Below are 16,493 nucleotides of genomic sequence, written 5' to 3'. Positions count from 1 at the left end.
GCTGCACGTCCGACTTGTTGGCGGGCCGTTGCGGCGGGCCGAATCTCGTCAATCCCAATCAAATTCTTCCTTAATCGCAGTCTCAGAAGACATTGAAGTGCCCAACTATCATTACCAAGCGCCTCATGCTTGCCCGACAAGCTTTTCGAGCGCGTTTCGCACGGCGCCTCCATTCCCTCACAAAAGCCACAAGCAGTCCCCTGATGCCCTCGCGCGCCCCTCTTCCATCAGCCACAACATCGTCATCAGCAACAATAGCACCAGCCCTCGCTATGTCGTCGTCGTCGTCGTCGTCGTCGTCGTCGCATTTGCAGCCCGCGGCGGCAGCATCACAACAAGCCCCGCGGGTCTTCCCGACAAGCGGATTCCAAGTCATCGACCCCGCCGACAAGGTCGAGGAAGAGACGCTTCCCTGCTACAACCGCGACGAGTACTATCCAATGCGCATCGGAGAAGTCACTGGGGAGCACTACCAGGTCGTCGCCAAGCTCGGCTATGGCGTCACTTCCACTGTCTGGCTGGGTCGAGACCTAAGGTACGAATTCATTCATGTTCTGTCGGATTGATTATTCAGGCTGCTGTCGAATGATTGTTGACAGCCTATGAATCACTAGGGATGGGAAGTACTGGACGCTTAAAGTGCACATCAACAGCCTGAGACACAATCAGGAGCGTGTAGTCTTCCACCACCTGGCCAGTGTCACTACTGTCACCCCCGGCCATCCTGGCAAGCGACATGTCCGCGAGCTCCATGATTCATTCACACTGACAGGCCCGCACGGCGACCACGAGGTGTTCGTCATGGCCCCGTTGGGCATGAGCCTGAGGACAATGCAGCAACGGCAGCCGACGCGCGTCTTCATGAAAATGCTCGTCACGCCCGCGATCGACCAGGTCCTCGTCGGCTTGGACTATCTCCACGAAGCCGAGGTGGTCCACACTGGTGAGTCGTCGTATAGTCACCTAATCATCTGATCTCCCGTCATGGTAAGCAACATGATTGACAGACCCCGCCCCCCAGACTTGCATTCGGACAACCTTCTCATCGCCATGACGGACGACTCCATCCTTGCCAAGGTAGAAGAGGACGAGATCCGGGAGCCGTCAGCCCGGAAGCAGGACGTGGACCGGTCTATCTACGTGTCGCGGTATATGCTGGGCGGCGCAGGCCCGCTCACCATCTGCGACTTTGGCCAGGCACGTATCGGCCGCGAGCATATTGGCCATGCCATGCCCCTGCAATTCCGAGCCCCTGAGATCATTCTCAACATGGAATGGGGAAGTCCCGTGGACATGTGGGCCGTAGGGTTGTTGGTAAGCCCTCCGAGATTACGCTCTGCTGGTGCGGGCAGTCAATCCCTCGCTATTATAACATAATTTCCAGGCGTGGGATCTGCTCGAGCCGAAAATGCTCTTCGACGTGTACGACACCGATTCCCCCGAGCTCAACAACGCCCACCACCTTGCCGCCATGACGGCCCTCCTAGGTCCGCCGCCGCCCGAATTTCTCAAGAGAAGCGGGGAGACAAGCAAATATTGGTCCGAAGACGGTGAGCCAATGGATCAATGCCCCACGACGTAAACGAACGCTGAACCCAAACGAACTGACCCCTCTCTTTGATTATCAGGCACATGGAAGGGTCCCGTGCCGGTGCCCACCGGCCTGTCACTTGAGTCCCGCGTCACCGCCTTGGAGGGCGAAGACAAGGAGTTGTTCCTCGATCTCCTGAGTGGCCTGCTTCGCTGGCTTCCCGAGGCACGGCTGACTGCCTTGCAGATATACTGTCACTCCTGGTTAAGGGGCTATAGTGACGAGTAGGAGCATGGAGGGTATGTTGACCTTTCAACAGCCGCAGTGCGAAGACCTTCCGTTTCCCCTGGTTTCTTCTCAGGCACTGCGCCAATCGTGGCTATTCCCAATACCCCCAGCTCTGCTCTGTTTCTCGTTGCCTTGCAAATGTAGCAATATCGGCGCCCTCTCCGCTCTCTGCAGAGGCTGGTTGTGCTTAGAACGGCACCAGAAGAACAGGTACCAGGACTAATAGCCGAATAAAGAACGAGTCCACTCTACCAGACAAGTCCATGACCGGAACCGTTGGCAAGTTTTCACACCTCCTAAGACGAACTAGGACCGTCTCGTGTAGAGGTAGGCGACGCACGGCAATTGAATGAATGCTTAGGGGCGGCGGCACTTTGGACACGGCATAATTCTGTATGTACGGATTACAATCTTGCGGCCAAGCCCTGAAGCAGGTCGTTTTCTCGCCAAATACACCCGAAAGGGGGAAGTGCGCAAGTTTGGATTCTGCATTCCCCTCGTCTGGTCAAGTTGAGGGAATCATCGTCTTCTCTGGGGCCTTCCACAGTCTTCCACTGGATATCGTCGTTGAGCTTCCCGATCGATATCGCTGTTCGTCCGAATCCGCGCAGTGGATCCCGATAAGTATTGAATACTGCTTGAGCAAACAGAAATCCTTACTTCGGCAAAGATGGTAATCCAGCCATCCTGTGTATGGAATTTAAATTAAGTAGGCAGCTAGCCGAGACATGAGACACGCACGCCTATTCCGTATATAGGGTGGCAGGTTAAGGACGGGAACACTGGGTTAGAAATGAATCTGGCTGAGACGCTCTCATCGAGCCTCGGTCTTGGGGGATCGAGGCATCATCGCCCACAGATGAAGTTTGAATCTGGATTTGCTGCCCGCAGCTGACCCCCGCCCGCCTCAAACAACAATTAAAAGATCACGGACCTGGGTGGAGCCTTGAACAAGCCGAGGACGTTCTTGCGGAGAAGTGCAGGCCAAGTCCACAACCGTGAGAAGGCCGTCTCGACAGCTGGATCTCATGAATTAACACAGGAGCTACTACTTCCCACAGATCACCGTCCGTTGCGAGAAGGGCTGGAAGTTTCCCATCCGGATCACTTAGCAGACTAACGTCAGCAGACTAACGTCCCGGATGGATTTCAGTTGACTTCTCCTGCCGCAGTCCTTCCTCAGTTCTTTTCTACGGGGCCTGGCCCAGGCCCAGGCTGCCCGTCAAAGTCAAAACCACAGCGACCGTGGCCATGAAACAGTAAAAGCATTAGGCGTCGTATGTTGAGTTGGACGTACAAGCCCTATCTTCGTGCCATCTCTCCACAACCCGCGCTGCACCGAGGCACATTAGCCTAGCGCCATCAGCGCCCCGCCCGCCCTTCCAAGACAATCTAATCATTAGTACTCCATCGCCCCGTGCCCTTCATCCACCCTCCCCCTTTCAGAGTCCACCCACCCGGCGCTCCTCACCCACTCGACAATCTCAAACCCGAGCCGCCGCTGCACCTTCTCATCCACGACCGCCACCTCCCCCGCGGCCCCGTCGCCTTCTCCCGACGCCGGCGCCGGAGCCGGCAAACGCACAACAACCAGCCCGGCACTCCTGACCTCCACCGTCCCTCCACCTCCACCACCACCACCAACACTACCGGCAGCAGCACCACCATGACAAGCAGAAGCAGAAGCAGCAGCGCGCGCGGGCGCGGGCGCAGCGGGCGCGGCGTAGATGACCAGGTCGGGGCCGACGATGCCGCGCCACAGCGTGGCCATCCACTGCCAGTGGTCGACGGGCGCGTAGGCGTCGGCGATGGGCACCGCGCAGGCGAAGCGGTCCGACAGGGTGAGAGAGAAGCCGGCGGGGAGGAGGGCGATGGGCAGGGTTGGTTTGTGAGGGGGCGGGTTGTTATTGTTGTTCTCGGTGGTGGTTGTGGTGGTGGTGGGGGTTTTCGGCTTGGTGGGGTGCGAGGGGAGGGGGCGGCGCGTGGTGGGAGTCGTGGTGGGAGTCGGGGTTGGGATTGAGGCTGGTTCGGGCTTGGTGCTGGCGTCGGAGGAGAAGGATCGACGAGCCGCTGGGGAAGGCTGGCTGGTGGTGACGGGGTTGGTGACAAAGTCGACTATCTCGGCCGACTTGGCGTGCCAGTCGGTGATGGTGCGCAAGTACGCCGCCAAGGGGTTGACGGCGCCGCCGTGGCCGGGCCCGCCGCTCGCGCCGCTGGCAATGCTCGCCTGGCTGCCCTGCCGCGAGGGCCCGCCCGCCTCCGTCATGCTCTCATCCTCCCCGTCCCCTCTTCCTTTGGACTTCCCACCACGTTCACCAGCACCATCACCACCACCCCCACCCCCACCCAACCCCAACCGCTCATCCTCCCAGCACCTCACCTCCCACCCGCCCTCCGCAGCCGGCGACGCCGCCTTCAGCGCGCCCTCCACCACGCCAGCCACGGCCCTGACCAGCCTCGCATCCGGGCCCTCGACGGCAATCACGGGGCCCCTGCCGGCGCCCGCCGGGCCCGCGGCCGCCAGCGGCGGGCTGATCCGCTCGAGCACGCGCAGCTTGTTGACAAACGAGATGCTCATCACCATGGCCTCGACGCCGCGCGCCTGGGCGTCCCTCTCCCTCTCCCTCCTGCCATCCACCCCTCCTCCTCCTCCCCCAGCAGCAGCAGCAGCGGCAGCACCACCACCGGGAGAAAACCCAACCGGGATCGTCGGCGTAGGGTACAAGATCCCCAGCCCCAACCCGCCACCGCCATAACTACCACCACCTGATCCACCACTACCAACCCCGCCCGACGAGGTCCCCGGCTCCCCGCCGCTGTCGGGCGACAGCCCCGCCCCGCCGCAGCCCGCCCCGCCGCCGCCCGCCAGCGGCGGGAGATGATGGGTCTGCAGCGGCGGCAGGCGCAGCGACTCGTCGAAGTCGCTCGCCCCGGAAGCCGCAGCAGCAGCACTCACCCGGTCACCATCCCCACTACCACCACTACTGCTGCTCCCGCTACTGCGCGGCGCGCCGTAGCCGTACGGCCCGGATCCGGGCGCGCTGTGCTGATACTGATACTGATACTGGTGATACTGACCGTTCTGCTGCTGCTGCTGGTGGTGGTGGTAAGGCAGCTGCTGGTGGTGTTGGTGCTGGTGCTGGAGAGGCGGGGGACGCGGGTGGGCGGGGTAGTGTGCTGGCACGGCATGGGCCGGGCGCGGCGGCGGGGGCATCATGGGGCTCGGGCCCGGGCCCGGGCCCGGGCTGCCGCGGCGGCGGAGGAGCATGGAGGACGGGCCCGGGAGAGGGGTTGGGATTCCCCCCGCTGCTGGCGGTGCTGCTGCTGCGGTTGTTGTACTGGCTGTGGATGTGGATGTGGATGTGGCTGACGGCGGGAAGGGGGCGTAGCCGCCTGCTGCTGGGGACGCGGATGACGGGGTGGATGGTGGTGGTGGCGGTGGTGGTTGTTGTTGTTGTTGGTGCTGCTGCCGCGAGTGATGGAACAGCGGGCCCGGGGACGGGAGGGCGTGGAAGTTGTGGAAGGTCCCTGCCGCGTTGTAGCGGCGGCGCTTGGCCTCGTTCGGGGAGAGCGCCGGGTCGTAGGCCTCGTGGAGGTCGTACGGGATGCCGCTGGAGTGGGTGGTGCTGCTGCTGGCGGCGGCGCTGCTGTGGGCCCCGTCCCAGTGGGAGCGGCTGCTTCTGCTTGTGGCGCCGCGCGTGTCGGGCGGTTGCGCGTGGTGGTGCGGGAGGTGTCCCGGCTTGCCGGCGGTGGGCGTCATGAAGGGCGTCGAGGGGGTGCGCGGCGTGGCGATGTAGCGGCCGCCGCACTTAGGGCAGTGGTAGGGGTCTTCTCCGGGCGCGGCGGCGGGCCGGGATGCCTGGCTGCCTCCGCCCTTCCTTCCGCGGCGAGGCTGGTAGCGGTAGTCCGGGTGCTCGCGCTGGTGCCGCTGCTTCTCCTCCTCGGCCAGCAGCTTCCACTGATTCTTGCGCTCCTCGGGCTCGTCACGCCACTGCTCGCCGATGATTTTGGAGATCTCCGGGTTGGCGAGCCCCGGGTTCTGCTGCACGACCTGGGCTTGGTGGTGCTGCCGGTAGAGAATGAAGGCTGGGGTGAGTGTCGGTGTCAGTGCGAACCTCTGCTGATGGTCCCTTCTCTCTGGCGCAACAGACAAAGACAGACAAATAACCGCAGAGGCGGGTGAGCAGGGCAGACATCCAGGCCGGGCAAGAGAAGAACACCAGGTGAGGACGTACCGTTTCGTGGTCGTGGGACCTTCGGCGCCGGGGTGCAGAGACAAATAAAGTCCCGGCTGGAATCCAGGGGCCGCGGGCTCGCTACACTGGACGGGTTGAGGCTGAGGCTCTCGATCTTGGGGCGGTTTGCCTCCTCCGTGTCGATGGAGGCGGCACGCTTCTTTGATATAGAGGCCCGGGGTGGCGGGTCCGCAGCAGCGGAAGAGGGCTGGGCGACAGCAGCTGGCGGTGGAGGTGAACGTGGAGATGGAGGTGTCGGCGGAGGCGGTGGTCCGGACGCTGATAAAGGAGCTGTCGGGGAGGTCTCGGATCCGTGCTGCCTCGTCCCTGCCGGCGCTGCTCCGGTCGATCTCGCAGCCATGGCTGAGCGAGTAAGGGGCCTGGTCGGTGCGGAGGCGTGCCGCGGCCGCGACAAGCTGGCCACCACGTCTGTCATTTCTTTTCCCCGGCCGTGGGCACGCGGAGACACCGGCGGATGATTGTGGACAAACGGAGAGCTCTGGGAAAGGAGGAGCCAGAACCACAGGCGACCTGTTCCAGCTGGGTGGGCACCGGACCTGTGTGTCTCTGTCGACACAGATGACGACCACGAAAGGAAGAAAGGGGCGACTTGCAAGAAGGATGGAGGCAAAAAAGTAAAAAAGATGACCTGTTCCAAATCTGGTCCGCCATTGAAGAAGGATAATAAATCAGAGAAGCGTGGGCTAAGCTGGGATGGATTGTCTCCTTTGTGAGCTATCCCCTCCTACCAGGCTCACCGGCCGGACAATGCCCCCCGGCCAACAGCGTGAATGACATGCCTCCATTGGGGTCCCATGGTTGCCATTATGATGGGCGCAACGCACCAGGCCGGGCCCCAGCTGCCCGTGAGCGGCGTGTAGTTGGGTTCGCCGCCTTCAGGTGTCTCGGGAATGCACCGCAGGGCAGTGGAGAGCTCCATCCCATGGTTCTTTGTTCCCAGCGTTTGCACTTTTTTCCGTTCGCAGTGCCCGCAGCAGGCAACGCAAGGCTTCAACAGGACAGAAAGCCAAAACCTTCAGATCCCAGGCCGGCCCGCTCAGCCACCACCGAACAATGCCAGAGGAATTTCCCAGAATGCCGCGCTCCAAGGTTCACTGGAATGCGCAGAGCGCTGAACAAAGACCATGTCAGCCGAATCGGGCCAAGCCACCCGCCATTTTGCTTGCTTGCTCTCACTTGTTCGTTTCCATCCATCGCACTGCTGCCTTTTGCCGGCCGGAGGGGCAAAAAATAAAGCCGGAAAACGGAGAAAAAAACGTCGGATGTTGGTGATGCTGCGAATGGGATATCATGAACCCTTCTTTGAACGAACATGACGCCGCGCACCCAACCGCACCCAACCGGCAGCCCAGTCCCCGCTCAAATCCGGATAACAACCAAACAAAAATACCAATGCGAAAGCACAACGGCATGTCTTTGCGCCAACTCCCATCCTGCAACGCAGTTTTTCCGGCCCGCCCATATCCTCTTCTTCTTTCTATCACACATGTGAGGATCAAGTGAAAAAACAAATGTGACGAGTTGCGCCCCAAACCCCTGCCAGTGCCCCCAGTCCCAGTACCCTGTAATCCGACCACTTCGCTGCAATTAGGAGATAAAGCCCTGGCCGGATTCGCTAGCCAGGATGTTGGCGCTGCGCCGTGCGTCCAGGAAGAGGTCCTCACACTCTGCGACATCCTGGACGTCGATCTGGCTGCGCCCATTGACCCGAGCCAGGATGCTGTTGACCGGTCAGCACATCCCCCACACGCACACACACACTCTCTCTCGTAGACACAGAGCAGGTAGCCGAGACAACGCACCTCGCAGGGGTTAGCAGCTGGAGGCAGTAGCGGAGACTGATGCGCACGCCGTGCTCGGCGATCTTGTCGATGGCGGCATCAGTGACCTGGACGCCCTCGGTGGAGGCGCGGATGCGCACGATGCGCTTGATCTCGTCCGGTTCATACGGGTGCGTCGGGATGATGAGCAGACGGGCCAGGAAGTCGGGTGGGATGCCGTGGGCGGCGACAAGGTCGTCGGCACCGCGGATGGTAGCCATGCCCCGGTTGGAGGCCAGCACGACGATGGGCGATATGGGCGACTCCAACGCCTTGTTAAGGTAGGTGAAGCACTCGACATCCAGCATGTGGGCCTAAAGGGGGCGGGGAGTCAGCTCTCAGCTCCACAATTTCTGACCGACCGACCGACCGACGGCTGTCATATTTCTGGGGTGAGACATACCTCATCGATAAAGAGCACGCCCGGCACGAGCTCGGCGACGCCCTGGTTGATGTACTTACTAACCACCTTGTTGATCTCACTCCGCAGCTTGTCGGTAATCTCGGTCATCTTGGGCTTCATCAGCTGGCCCATCATGGACATGATGTCCTGGCCGCCCTGGGGGCGGGCGTTGGCCACGTCCAGGTCGTGCAGCGACACGTCCTGGACGATCTCCTTCTTCTTGTGCACCTCGCCCTTGGGAATCGGCACGTACTCCTCGGCCTCGAGGTCGAACTCGGTGGCGTAGGCGTCGGACCGGCCCACGCGCTTGCAGGCGCCCGTGTTGGTCTCGATGTAGATGACGTCGCCCACCTGGACGCGCTCCTTCTGGATGGCCTCGTATATGCTGGGGTCGAGGCGCAGCTTCTTCTGGCCGCGGGCGCTCTTGAGCCCGATCAGCAGGGTGCTGATGGTCTTGCCGTAGCCGCCGAGCGGGTTCTCGGCCTCCTCCGGGGTCAGCTCGGTGACCTCGCCCTCGTAGACGTCCTTGGTCTCGCGGACCTTGAGCCCGATGGCGCGGCGGAAGTTCTCCATGAGCACCTCGGTCTTCTTGACTTCGGTCGAGTAGATCTCGCTGCCCGTGATGGGGCAGAAGGGGATCTTGGTGCCGAGCTCCTGGCTGATGGCGAGCGCCAGTGCCGTCTTGCCCGTGCCGGGGCCGCCCGCAAGCAGCACGCCCCGCCCGGCCATCTTGTGCGCTTTAATGAGGTCGACGACGACACCGCAGGCCTGTAGCAAGAAAAGAAAAAAAATCCCACCAGTCAATACATCTCCCACTCCACGCGCATGCATTTTCCGCTTGGGGAACTGCCAATGCGTACCTCGCGGGCGGCGGTCTGGCCGACAAAGCCAGCGGCCTGCTTTTCGGCGATGCCGCTCGAATTGAGGCCGAGGCCCTTGATGTGCGTGTGCGCCGCCGTGCGGTTGTCGCGGCTGTTGCCGCGCACTTCGCTGATTTGAACCATCGTGCGCTGCTGCACTGCTGCTCTGCTGGGTGCTGGATTCGGTCGGAAGCAGGTTGAACGAACGACGGTGGAAGTGCGCTCGGCGTTGTTCAGCAGAGGACGGGGCTGCTGTGGATGACCGACTGATGCAGGGCTCCCAGCTGGAACCGACGCGAGCTTTGGAAGCTCCAAATTTCCAGACGCGAAGGCCTGCCTCCACTGCTGCCGCGCAGCTGGCTGTGGAAGTGGTCCGTGCATTAGCCAAGGTGTGGCATTGTTCACCGAGGTGTACTACACCGTACAAATACACGAGGCACTGTGCAAGTGCCCGTTGGGGAGCGCTTGGGTTGAGGGGACAGCCTTGTTTCAGGAACACAGAAGCATTCTCGATGCTTTGGAATATTTAGGGGTAGTGATTTTTGGATCTACTTCTCTGGAACGGCGTCAAGTCGCACAGCCCAGTCCAGAGTTAAAGGAAGCATCCTCCACCCCCCATTTCACGCTGGCATGGTGGGAACTTGCTGTGGCCAACGGCTTCACCCCCAGGTATTCCTCTATCTATGAGCGACTAGCGGAATCCCTCCTTCATCTCCCTCCTCTACGACTTCTTCCACACTGTCAAGCATCGGTACAGCCTCCTCCCCCGGGGTTCGCTCACCAGCCCTTCCAACCCCCCTCTCAGCATCCTCTTCTGGCCTTCTGCCTCCTCCTCCCTCCTTCTTCCCCAGCGCTGCCCACAGCGCACTGCCCACAATCAACCCGCACCCCAGCACACTCACCAACGGCATCTCGTGACCAAACACCCACTTATCGAACCCTGCCGCAAACAGCATGTGCGTGTACGTCATGGCCGTGGCCCGGTTCGACCTCTCGCCGCCCACCCCGGCCGTCATCATGAACTGCATCACGAATCCGCAAAGCCCGAGCGACAGGAGCAGGAACCACTCGTACGCCGACGACGGCAGCAGGCCGGCGAAGCCGACGGTCGGCGGCGTGTCCTGCGCGATGCCGAGCAGCGGCGCGACCAGCAGCGCCGTCGCGCTGACCAGCGTGCTCCAGACGGAGAAGTAGGTCACCGTAATCAGCGGGTGGGCTCGCTTGCCGATGTAGCGGATCGCGGTGAAGGCGCCGGCCGCGCCGAGGACGCCGAGCAGGGCGACGAGGATGGCGCCTAGCCGCTGTGCTGGCGTCGGTTCCTCGCCCACGCCGGGGTGGGCCGCGGGTGTTTCTGTGCTTGCCGCGTCGGAGGTGTGAGGAGCCTGCGGGTGGGTCCCCTCGGCAGGAGCGTTGCCGAAGAGGGAGGTCGGTCTCGCGATGAACACTACGCCGGCCAGGGCGACCAAGGAAGCCAGCTGTTCTCGGCGCGTGAAGGGGTCTTTGAGAAGGACATCGCAGATGTAGCCCGAGAGCATCGGCGCAAGGAAGGTGATGACTGTTGCCTCGGCGAGCGGCAGGTACATCATCGAGTACCACATGCCGTAAATGCCAAACTAACCTCGCGCGTTAGTGGCTGGGTGAACAGCTGAAAAAGTTGCCGGCCTTGGTGCAGGCTAGCATAAGGGTGAGCACTCGGTACGTACAAATCCGGTGACGCCTCTGACAACCAACACCCATCTGAGGCCTCTGGGCCCGAGCGGGAAATCGGGAACGCTTGTCCACCACATGTACAGACAAGACAAGGCAGTGGTGAGGCTCATACGAGCAAAGAGGATCTGCAACGGATGCCGCCCCCTCAGCTCCAGCAGCCTTGCAGCCAAGTTCATGAGCGCTCCAAAGAGCTGCGAGACTGCCACGAGAATCACCCCTCGTTGGCGGGCCCACAACCGGCCCAGGGACTGCGCCAGAGCTGCCTTCCGCGTTTGCGGATGATGGGCGTAAGGAGCTGGTGATAAAGCCCTTGATCCACATGGCGAGAGCCGACCATGTTCGGACCCTGGGCTGGCGGACAGCGTCCGGACGTCGTTCGGCTTGAGGAAGGGGGACGACGGCTTGCTGCTTCCCACTTCCTCTAGCGGAAGATGGTCAATAATGTCACTGTCATCATCTCGGAGGCCTGCCTTTGCTCGAGGCGGCTGTCGTGCATCTAGAAACTCCGGCATAGCTATGGTTGACCATCCCGTAGTGAGGTGTTAAGTAAAGGGGAGTAGAACCGTTTGTCCGGCGAAGAAACACTCCGAAGCCCTCGAGGGCTGCGCACCTGACAAGTGGGGGAGAGAAGGGCATGTGTGTTATTCCCGCCGCGCACCTGCATCAGTCAGACGTCCTTTCGGCGCGTTTCCCCCCGGCCACCGGGCCGGCACCAGCGCCGGCACCAGAGCATCGGATAGGACCCCTCTCACTGGAGAACCGGCCCCGCAGCGACATCGCTCTGTGAGCCTGCAGCCTTGCCAGCCTTGTGCATAGCCGCCCTAAGCCCGACCAAACACAGAACGATCCGGCTCAGCTGCTTTCTCCGGAATGCAACTGCGGGGAAGGCATGGGGAGACTTGTCGTTTAATGGCCCCCAAGGTGGAACCCACGCCGGATCGAAGCCGGAAGCTGGGGACTGGTGGAAAAAGGGCGCGTGAGGGATTCCTGTGTCGGGAATGAGTCTGGGTTTGTCGGGGAAGCAAGTGTCGCCTCCATTTGGTTCGCTGCATGTGCGCCATTCCAAAAGACACCAAGCGCAGGAAGCTGATCACGGCCGGGATCCGTCTCTAAAGTTGGGCAGTGCAGTGGAGTGGTTGCTGCTGAGGAAAGAGTGTGGGTGACATTTTCCACAAACAACCTCATGTGCATTTCCTGTTTCGTTTCACAGTCTTGGCACTTGCAGTTGAGGGCTGCTCTCAAATGTCATCGTGCTAGAACAAAAGTTTCCACGGATTACAGCCTACACAACAGATGCGGGTGTAGGTAGAGGTGGCAGATAGGGGTAATCAGGTATGTAGAATCCAAATCCGAAGACAGATTGGTGATGCCGGCAATACATGCGCAGGTATTGATGGTTTTCCTACACAGTACTTCTTGCTCGACACAGACACTTCCATTGTATACAGTGTGCAGTCAACTTCTATGAACTGTGATTGTTTGTTCCTTGGACGACTTGATCAATATACTGATGTATGAAGAAGGTGCGTGGACTCGAAGAGCCGACATTATCAGTTGAACAATCTTGTTTGTTTCTTCACAACTTACACCTACATGCCATACTTTTGTATACACGCAACTGTTATATAAGATACCTAGGCTACGGTCCTTGGAACACAAATCTCGTGTCAGCTCTTGTCCTAACCCTCAAGCAGCGCTTCACTACCTGCCTTACCTCCTGGCCTACACATCTCGCCAAACTGCCGACATACTACCAATCCAAACTACCGGGTACTATTGTCAACCCGCGAGACAATCATGCCTGCTAAGCGCTCTGCCGACGGGGATCCTAAGGGCCCTGGTGAACCGCGACAGTTCAAGCAGACCAAACTGAGCTTTGCGTCTGCCTCAAGAACTCATCCGGAGAAGCCAAAAGCCGAACCAGAAGGGCTTGAGAAGGCTCCCTCCGCGACCACGATAGAGACGGGAAACCTAGGGCAAGAGCCGCAATCAGCGCAAACCGATTCCACCGAGGCGTCAGAGAAAGTGACAGCAGCCGGCAGCAACGACAAGGCGCCAACCAATCCCACCAAGGCGTTGGGGAAAGACCCAGCAGTCACCAGCGACGCCAAAGCCAGCCCGTCCCTGGCCATCTCACCAACGCCAACCCCAAATCCGCTGACCCCAGCGGCCTCCACCAACAAAACAACCCCAGCAATCCGAATCCGCATCACCGACAAGATAGGCGACCTCTTCGCGGCGCCGCCCAACACCCTCCTCATCCACGCCTGCAACTGCATCGGCTCCTGGGGCGGCGGAATCGCACTGGCCTTCCGCGACCGGTACCCGGCCGCGTACGCCGTCTACCGCGCGCACTGCGCCCGGTCGACGCCGGACGCCCTGCTGGGCACGGCGCTGCTGATTCCGCCGCAGACGGGCAAGGGCCAGCAAGGCAATAAGGACACGGGCCAGGGCCACTACGTCGGCTGTCTGTTCACCAGTCGGCGGGTGGGCAAGGGGCGGGACGCGCCCGAGACGATCCTGCGCGCGACCGTGCCGGCCATGGCGCATCTGATGAGGCTTGTTGCCGAGGAGGAGGGGCGGGCCGGGGTGAGCATCGCCGAGGTGCGCATGTGCCGGATCAACTCGGGCTTGTTTGCTGTTCCGTGGGATCAGAGCAAGAAGGCGATTGAGGGAATGGAGTTGGAGGAGGGGGAGGTGCCGCAGTGCGCGGACGGAGGGGTGGTGGATGTGGTGGCTTATGAGAGGCCGTAGGGTGGTATGAGAGGGGATGAGGAGGATAGGTTGTACTGATGATCATGATACCCCGGAATTGCAGTAGTTAGTTTTGGGTTTGGGATGAAGCTTTATGCTTGTATGGCCCAAGCCAGATGTTTCTCTTGTGTGAATCGTGGACAAAGAAAACAAGAGACTATGGGAAGATGGCACGGAAGGCAAGAACAAGATAGGAAGAATGAACTTTCCGTACCAATGGAAGCAAAAACATGCTGCAGCACCACTCTAGCCTCCTTGAATGAAGAGAATGAATGACATCGGTCTAGGAGCGTGGAGCCCCGTATTCCCGTATTAGTTGTGAACCGAAGACTGATTAGATCCCCGACAGTCTCGCCTCAAGCATGAATGAGGCCCATCATTGTGACCATGTTGAGCAGTCTTCCCACAGTATTCTTCGTAGAAAAAATCCTCGCGACGATGCTGGCCAGCCCTCGCTCCCCTTTCCGTTCCCTTTTCCGTTCCCGAAACGCCTGCATATTCCCCCCCAAAATGACCCAAACTGTCAAGCCCGCCCAACGCCGACGCTATGCTTAAGTTAACCAAAATCCCCCGCCGAAACGAAAACCCAAGACACCCAACCGCTTTAGTTCTTCCTCGCTGCACTGCCATCATCCTCCAGGTCGTCATCTCCGTCCTCCAGATCCTCCTCCCCAACCATCATCTGCGACGACATCGACTTGCGTCCCCTCTTGGCTCCCCCGCCGGCACCGGCACGGTCCTTATCCTTCTCGGCGGCTTTCTCTTGCTTGTCGGTGTCCCTCATGAGCTGGTCCTCGATGCTGAAGTTCTTGCGCGCCGCCTCGATCTCCTTCTTCTTCTCGAACACCTCCTGGATCTTGCCCATGTAGTGCGGGTTGCGGCGCATCGCGAACTCGAAGTCCTCGAACTTGACCTTCTGCCGCCCGGCGTGCTGCGCCGCGCGCGACGCCTCGAAGCTGACGCCCTGGATGAACTCGGTCAGGATCTCGTCGAGCACCCGCACCGTCTCGTTGAGCGGCGCGCGCACGTCCCCGTGGCCGTAGAGGAGCTGGGCTACTGGAAAGCAGGAATAGCGGGTTAGGTAAGGACAGACGCGGATGACGGACGGGATGGGATGGAGGAGCACCTACGCTCGTTGTGGCCAAAGTTCATCTTGCCGACATTTTTGCCGGCGCGCGCACGAGGTTCCATGTTGATGAAGTTGATGGGAGAGTATCGCAAGATGGAATCGCGGAACTCGAGCTTGAGAAAACTTGTCGAGTGAGTTTCGTGACGAGGCACAGAGATCGAAAGATATGGCGAGATGTGGCGAGTGATTTAAAGGCGGAAAATCACTCGCTATGTAGCGTGTGCAGTCGATATCTCCGGATCACACGCGCACTTGAAAGACCAGCTGTGTTTCCAAGTCGATTCAGTCGGGTTGGACAGGTTCGTTGGCAGTTTACAAGGCAGGTACGTGTACTCCGTACTGGGTCCATGATAAGGTTGCTGCCGCCTGGGAGGAGCTTCCCGAAGCTCCACTCATGCCTGCGAAGTGCTGTGGGTCACCCAATCAGCCGGTTCCATCTTACCAGGGCTGCCGCCCCACTTTGCGGTAGGCCCACTTATCTTGGCTGGCCAGGCTGTCCAAACAGGACGGTGTTGTTCAGGAACACGCTCAACGGAGACAGAGCTTGCTTCACAAGATCAACTACACCGCCAGCTCTCGGCATCCCTTCAGCTGACATTCACAACAAAGGATAGTGTTCACCCATCATGGTACGTTTTTTCTGCATGTTCAATCCCAACCAGCGCGAGACACATCCAAGCTAACAACACCCCCTATCTAGACGGCCCTTTTCAATTTCTCGAGCCTGCTGCTCGTCATCCTCCTCCTTATCTGGTACGCCTTTCACCTCCCATTCCTACATACAATACGGACAGCTAGCTCACCACAGCAACCGCGACCCAAACAGCACCTGCGCCTACGTGCACCAGCTCTTCCCCGCGATCCTCGACCGAAACAAGACAGGGTGAGCTTGATTGACTCCCTCCGCTTGCCAACCGATCCGCCAACGGGGAAAAACAAAACACACGCGGCTACGCGTTACGATGGCGCTGACATCTCCTTACTCGCTGCCACGAACAGCGTGACAGGCATCTTCTGGAAGTGCGCGCGAATAGGCGAGCGGCTGAGCCCATACATGAGTCTGTGCTGCGGGATCATGGCGGTAAGGAGCCTGGCTCCATTCGGACTATATGAGCTGGTAGGGCTGATTGCGGTCGCGGCAGATCTCCATTTTCCTTGGGATGTGATGCCGACTTCCTTGCCGTGGCATACATACTACTTTATGGAAGGTACTCTCCTCGTTGGTCTGTATCAAAGGGGATTGCAACGGTACCACGCGCGCGCCGTTGCGCGCTAGGAGGAGGTTGGTCGGGTCTTAGAGGGGCGTTAAGGAATGGATTGGCTCGACTTGGCGGCATCTAGACGGGACGGTTTATTGGAAACCAACAGGGGCGATTCATCTACCTACGACGCGTTTGCGCGGCACGACACTGCGGGGAACTGGGCTGTGGACTTTGCCAGCACCGAAGGACAAAGGAGGGCGGGTGCTGCCGAAATCGCCCTTTGAGACGACAGTTCGAACGCCTTCGACCGCAAGCTTGATGTCGACTCCGCGCGGAGACGTGCCTAGTTGAGCTCGGTTTTGAGTTGTGTTTGCTCGCGGGATGGTTACACGACTGTCGAGGGTGGGCCACGGCGTGCATACGGAGCTTCAGGCAACGGCAGGTCCCGGGGTCGGGCAGGACTCGTGGGGAAGGATTCGGCGCTGTGCCTCAGTCCATGGCACCGGGTCGGGATATGAAGCTGGATCAGACAGGCCGGGC

The 16,493-nt window shown here is 60.2% G+C and overlaps 8 protein-coding genes across 8 annotated transcripts; 3 read left to right on the top strand and 5 right to left on the bottom strand.

The window, feature by feature from the left end:
• Positions 1 to 440: 440 nt before the first annotated feature.
• THITE_2147851 (uncharacterized protein) lies at positions 441 to 1,582 on the top strand (the record flags this gene model as incomplete). Its single annotated transcript, XM_003657430.1, has 4 exons — positions 441 to 535; positions 615 to 943; positions 1,022 to 1,314; positions 1,385 to 1,582. The coding sequence occupies 4 exons, from the start codon at positions 441 to 443 to the stop codon at positions 1,580 to 1,582; spliced, it is 915 nt and encodes a 304-aa protein (XP_003657478.1).
• Positions 1,583 to 3,078: 1,496 nt separating this feature from the next.
• Positions 3,079 to 4,212, bottom strand: THITE_2123234 (uncharacterized protein). Its single transcript, XM_003657429.1, has one exon. The coding sequence runs from the start codon at positions 4,083 to 4,085 to the stop codon at positions 3,219 to 3,221; it is 867 nt and encodes a 288-aa protein (XP_003657477.1). The 5' UTR covers positions 4,086 to 4,212; the 3' UTR covers positions 3,079 to 3,218.
• Positions 4,213 to 5,759: 1,547 nt separating this feature from the next.
• Positions 5,760 to 6,241, bottom strand: THITE_2010224 (uncharacterized protein; the record flags this gene model as incomplete). The annotated part of the gene is made up of 2 exons (XM_003657428.1): positions 5,760 to 5,905; positions 6,055 to 6,241. Coding segments are annotated over 2 exons (333 nt in total), but the record flags the coding sequence as incomplete, so codon positions are not given.
• Positions 6,242 to 7,319: 1,078 nt separating this feature from the next.
• THITE_2156567 (AAA family ATPase-like protein) lies at positions 7,320 to 9,408 on the bottom strand. The gene is made up of 4 exons (XM_003657427.1): positions 9,159 to 9,408; positions 8,299 to 9,066; positions 7,878 to 8,209; positions 7,320 to 7,795 (listed from the first exon to the last, which is right to left on the bottom strand). Exons 1-4 carry the CDS (start codon positions 9,300 to 9,302, stop codon positions 7,663 to 7,665), a joined length of 1,377 nt encoding a protein of 458 aa, XP_003657475.1. The 5' UTR covers positions 9,303 to 9,408; the 3' UTR covers positions 7,320 to 7,662.
• Positions 9,409 to 9,664: 256 nt separating this feature from the next.
• THITE_2123230 (uncharacterized protein) lies at positions 9,665 to 11,577 on the bottom strand. Its single transcript, XM_003657426.1, has 2 exons — positions 10,862 to 11,577; positions 9,665 to 10,771 (listed from the first exon to the last, which is right to left on the bottom strand). The coding sequence occupies exons 1-2, from the start codon at positions 11,042 to 11,044 to the stop codon at positions 9,836 to 9,838; spliced, it is 1,119 nt and encodes a 372-aa protein (XP_003657474.1). The 5' UTR covers positions 11,045 to 11,577; the 3' UTR covers positions 9,665 to 9,835.
• Positions 11,578 to 12,277: 700 nt separating this feature from the next.
• THITE_2123227 (uncharacterized protein) lies at positions 12,278 to 13,896 on the top strand. The gene is made up of 2 exons (XM_003657425.1): positions 12,278 to 12,391; positions 12,563 to 13,896. The coding sequence occupies exon 2, from the start codon at positions 12,666 to 12,668 to the stop codon at positions 13,620 to 13,622; it is 957 nt and encodes a 318-aa protein (XP_003657473.1). The 5' UTR covers positions 12,278 to 12,391; positions 12,563 to 12,665; the 3' UTR covers positions 13,623 to 13,896.
• Positions 13,897 to 14,204: 308 nt separating this feature from the next.
• Positions 14,205 to 15,106, bottom strand: THITE_2123226 (uncharacterized protein). Its single transcript, XM_003657424.1, has 2 exons — positions 14,753 to 15,106; positions 14,205 to 14,678 (listed from the first exon to the last, which is right to left on the bottom strand). The coding sequence occupies exons 1-2, from the start codon at positions 14,811 to 14,813 to the stop codon at positions 14,227 to 14,229; spliced, it is 513 nt and encodes a 170-aa protein (XP_003657472.1). The 5' UTR covers positions 14,814 to 15,106; the 3' UTR covers positions 14,205 to 14,226.
• A 162-nt stretch (positions 15,107 to 15,268) lies between these two features.
• Positions 15,269 to 16,141, top strand: THITE_2123225 (uncharacterized protein). The gene is made up of 5 exons (XM_003657423.1): positions 15,269 to 15,380; positions 15,452 to 15,504; positions 15,578 to 15,634; positions 15,751 to 15,832; positions 15,894 to 16,141. Exons 1-5 carry the CDS (start codon positions 15,378 to 15,380, stop codon positions 15,915 to 15,917), a joined length of 219 nt encoding a protein of 72 aa, XP_003657471.1. The 5' UTR covers positions 15,269 to 15,377; the 3' UTR covers positions 15,918 to 16,141.
• The last annotated feature ends 352 nt before the right edge of the window (positions 16,142 to 16,493 follow it).

The sequence above is a fragment of the Thermothielavioides terrestris genome, chromosome 6 (assembly GCF_000226115.1).
Source record: "Thermothielavioides terrestris NRRL 8126 chromosome 6, complete sequence".
Taxonomy (NCBI): Eukaryota; Fungi; Ascomycota; class Sordariomycetes; order Sordariales; family Chaetomiaceae; genus Thermothielavioides; species Thermothielavioides terrestris.
This window is presented reverse-complemented; position numbering and strand designations above follow the sequence as displayed.

Excerpts from the sequence above, each read along its gene's own strand:
- THITE_2123225 (XM_003657423.1), top strand. Across the intron at positions 15,505-15,577 it reads GTCATCCTCCTCCTTATCTG|CACCTGCGCCTACGTGCACC; the intron begins GTACGCCTTTCA and ends CGACCCAAACAG. Across the intron at positions 15,635-15,750 it reads CTCGACCGAAACAAGACAGG|CGTGACAGGCATCTTCTGGA; the intron begins GTGAGCTTGATT and ends TGCCACGAACAG.
- THITE_2123227 (XM_003657425.1), top strand. The coding sequence starts at position 12,666 with ATGCCTGCTAAGCGCTCTGCCGACGGGGATCCTAAGGGCCCTGGTGAA.
- THITE_2156567 (XM_003657427.1), bottom strand. The coding sequence starts at position 9,302 with ATGGTTCAAATCAGCGAAGTGCGCGGCAACAGCCGCGACAACCGCACG. Across the intron at positions 9,067-9,158 it reads GCCAGACCGCCGCCCGCGAG|GCCTGCGGTGTCGTCGTCGA; the intron begins GTACGCATTGGC and ends TTCTTGCTACAG. Across the intron at positions 8,210-8,298 it reads GCGTGCTCTTTATCGATGAG|GCCCACATGCTGGATGTCGA; the intron begins GTATGTCTCACC and ends CGCCCCCTTTAG.
- THITE_2123234 (XM_003657429.1), bottom strand. The coding sequence starts at position 4,085 with ATGACGGAGGCGGGCGGGCCCTCGCGGCAGGGCAGCCAGGCGAGCATT.
- THITE_2123226 (XM_003657424.1), bottom strand. The coding sequence starts at position 14,813 with ATGGAACCTCGTGCGCGCGCCGGCAAAAATGTCGGCAAGATGAACTTT. Across the intron at positions 14,679-14,752 it reads GAACTTTGGCCACAACGAGC|TAGCCCAGCTCCTCTACGGC; the intron begins GTAGGTGCTCCT and ends CCTGCTTTCCAG.
- THITE_2123230 (XM_003657426.1), bottom strand. The coding sequence starts at position 11,044 with ATGAACTTGGCTGCAAGGCTGCTGGAGCTGAGGGGGCGGCATCCGTTG. Across the intron at positions 10,772-10,861 it reads TCAGAGGCGTCACCGGATTT|TTTGGCATTTACGGCATGTG; the intron begins GTACGTACCGAG and ends GCGCGAGGTTAG.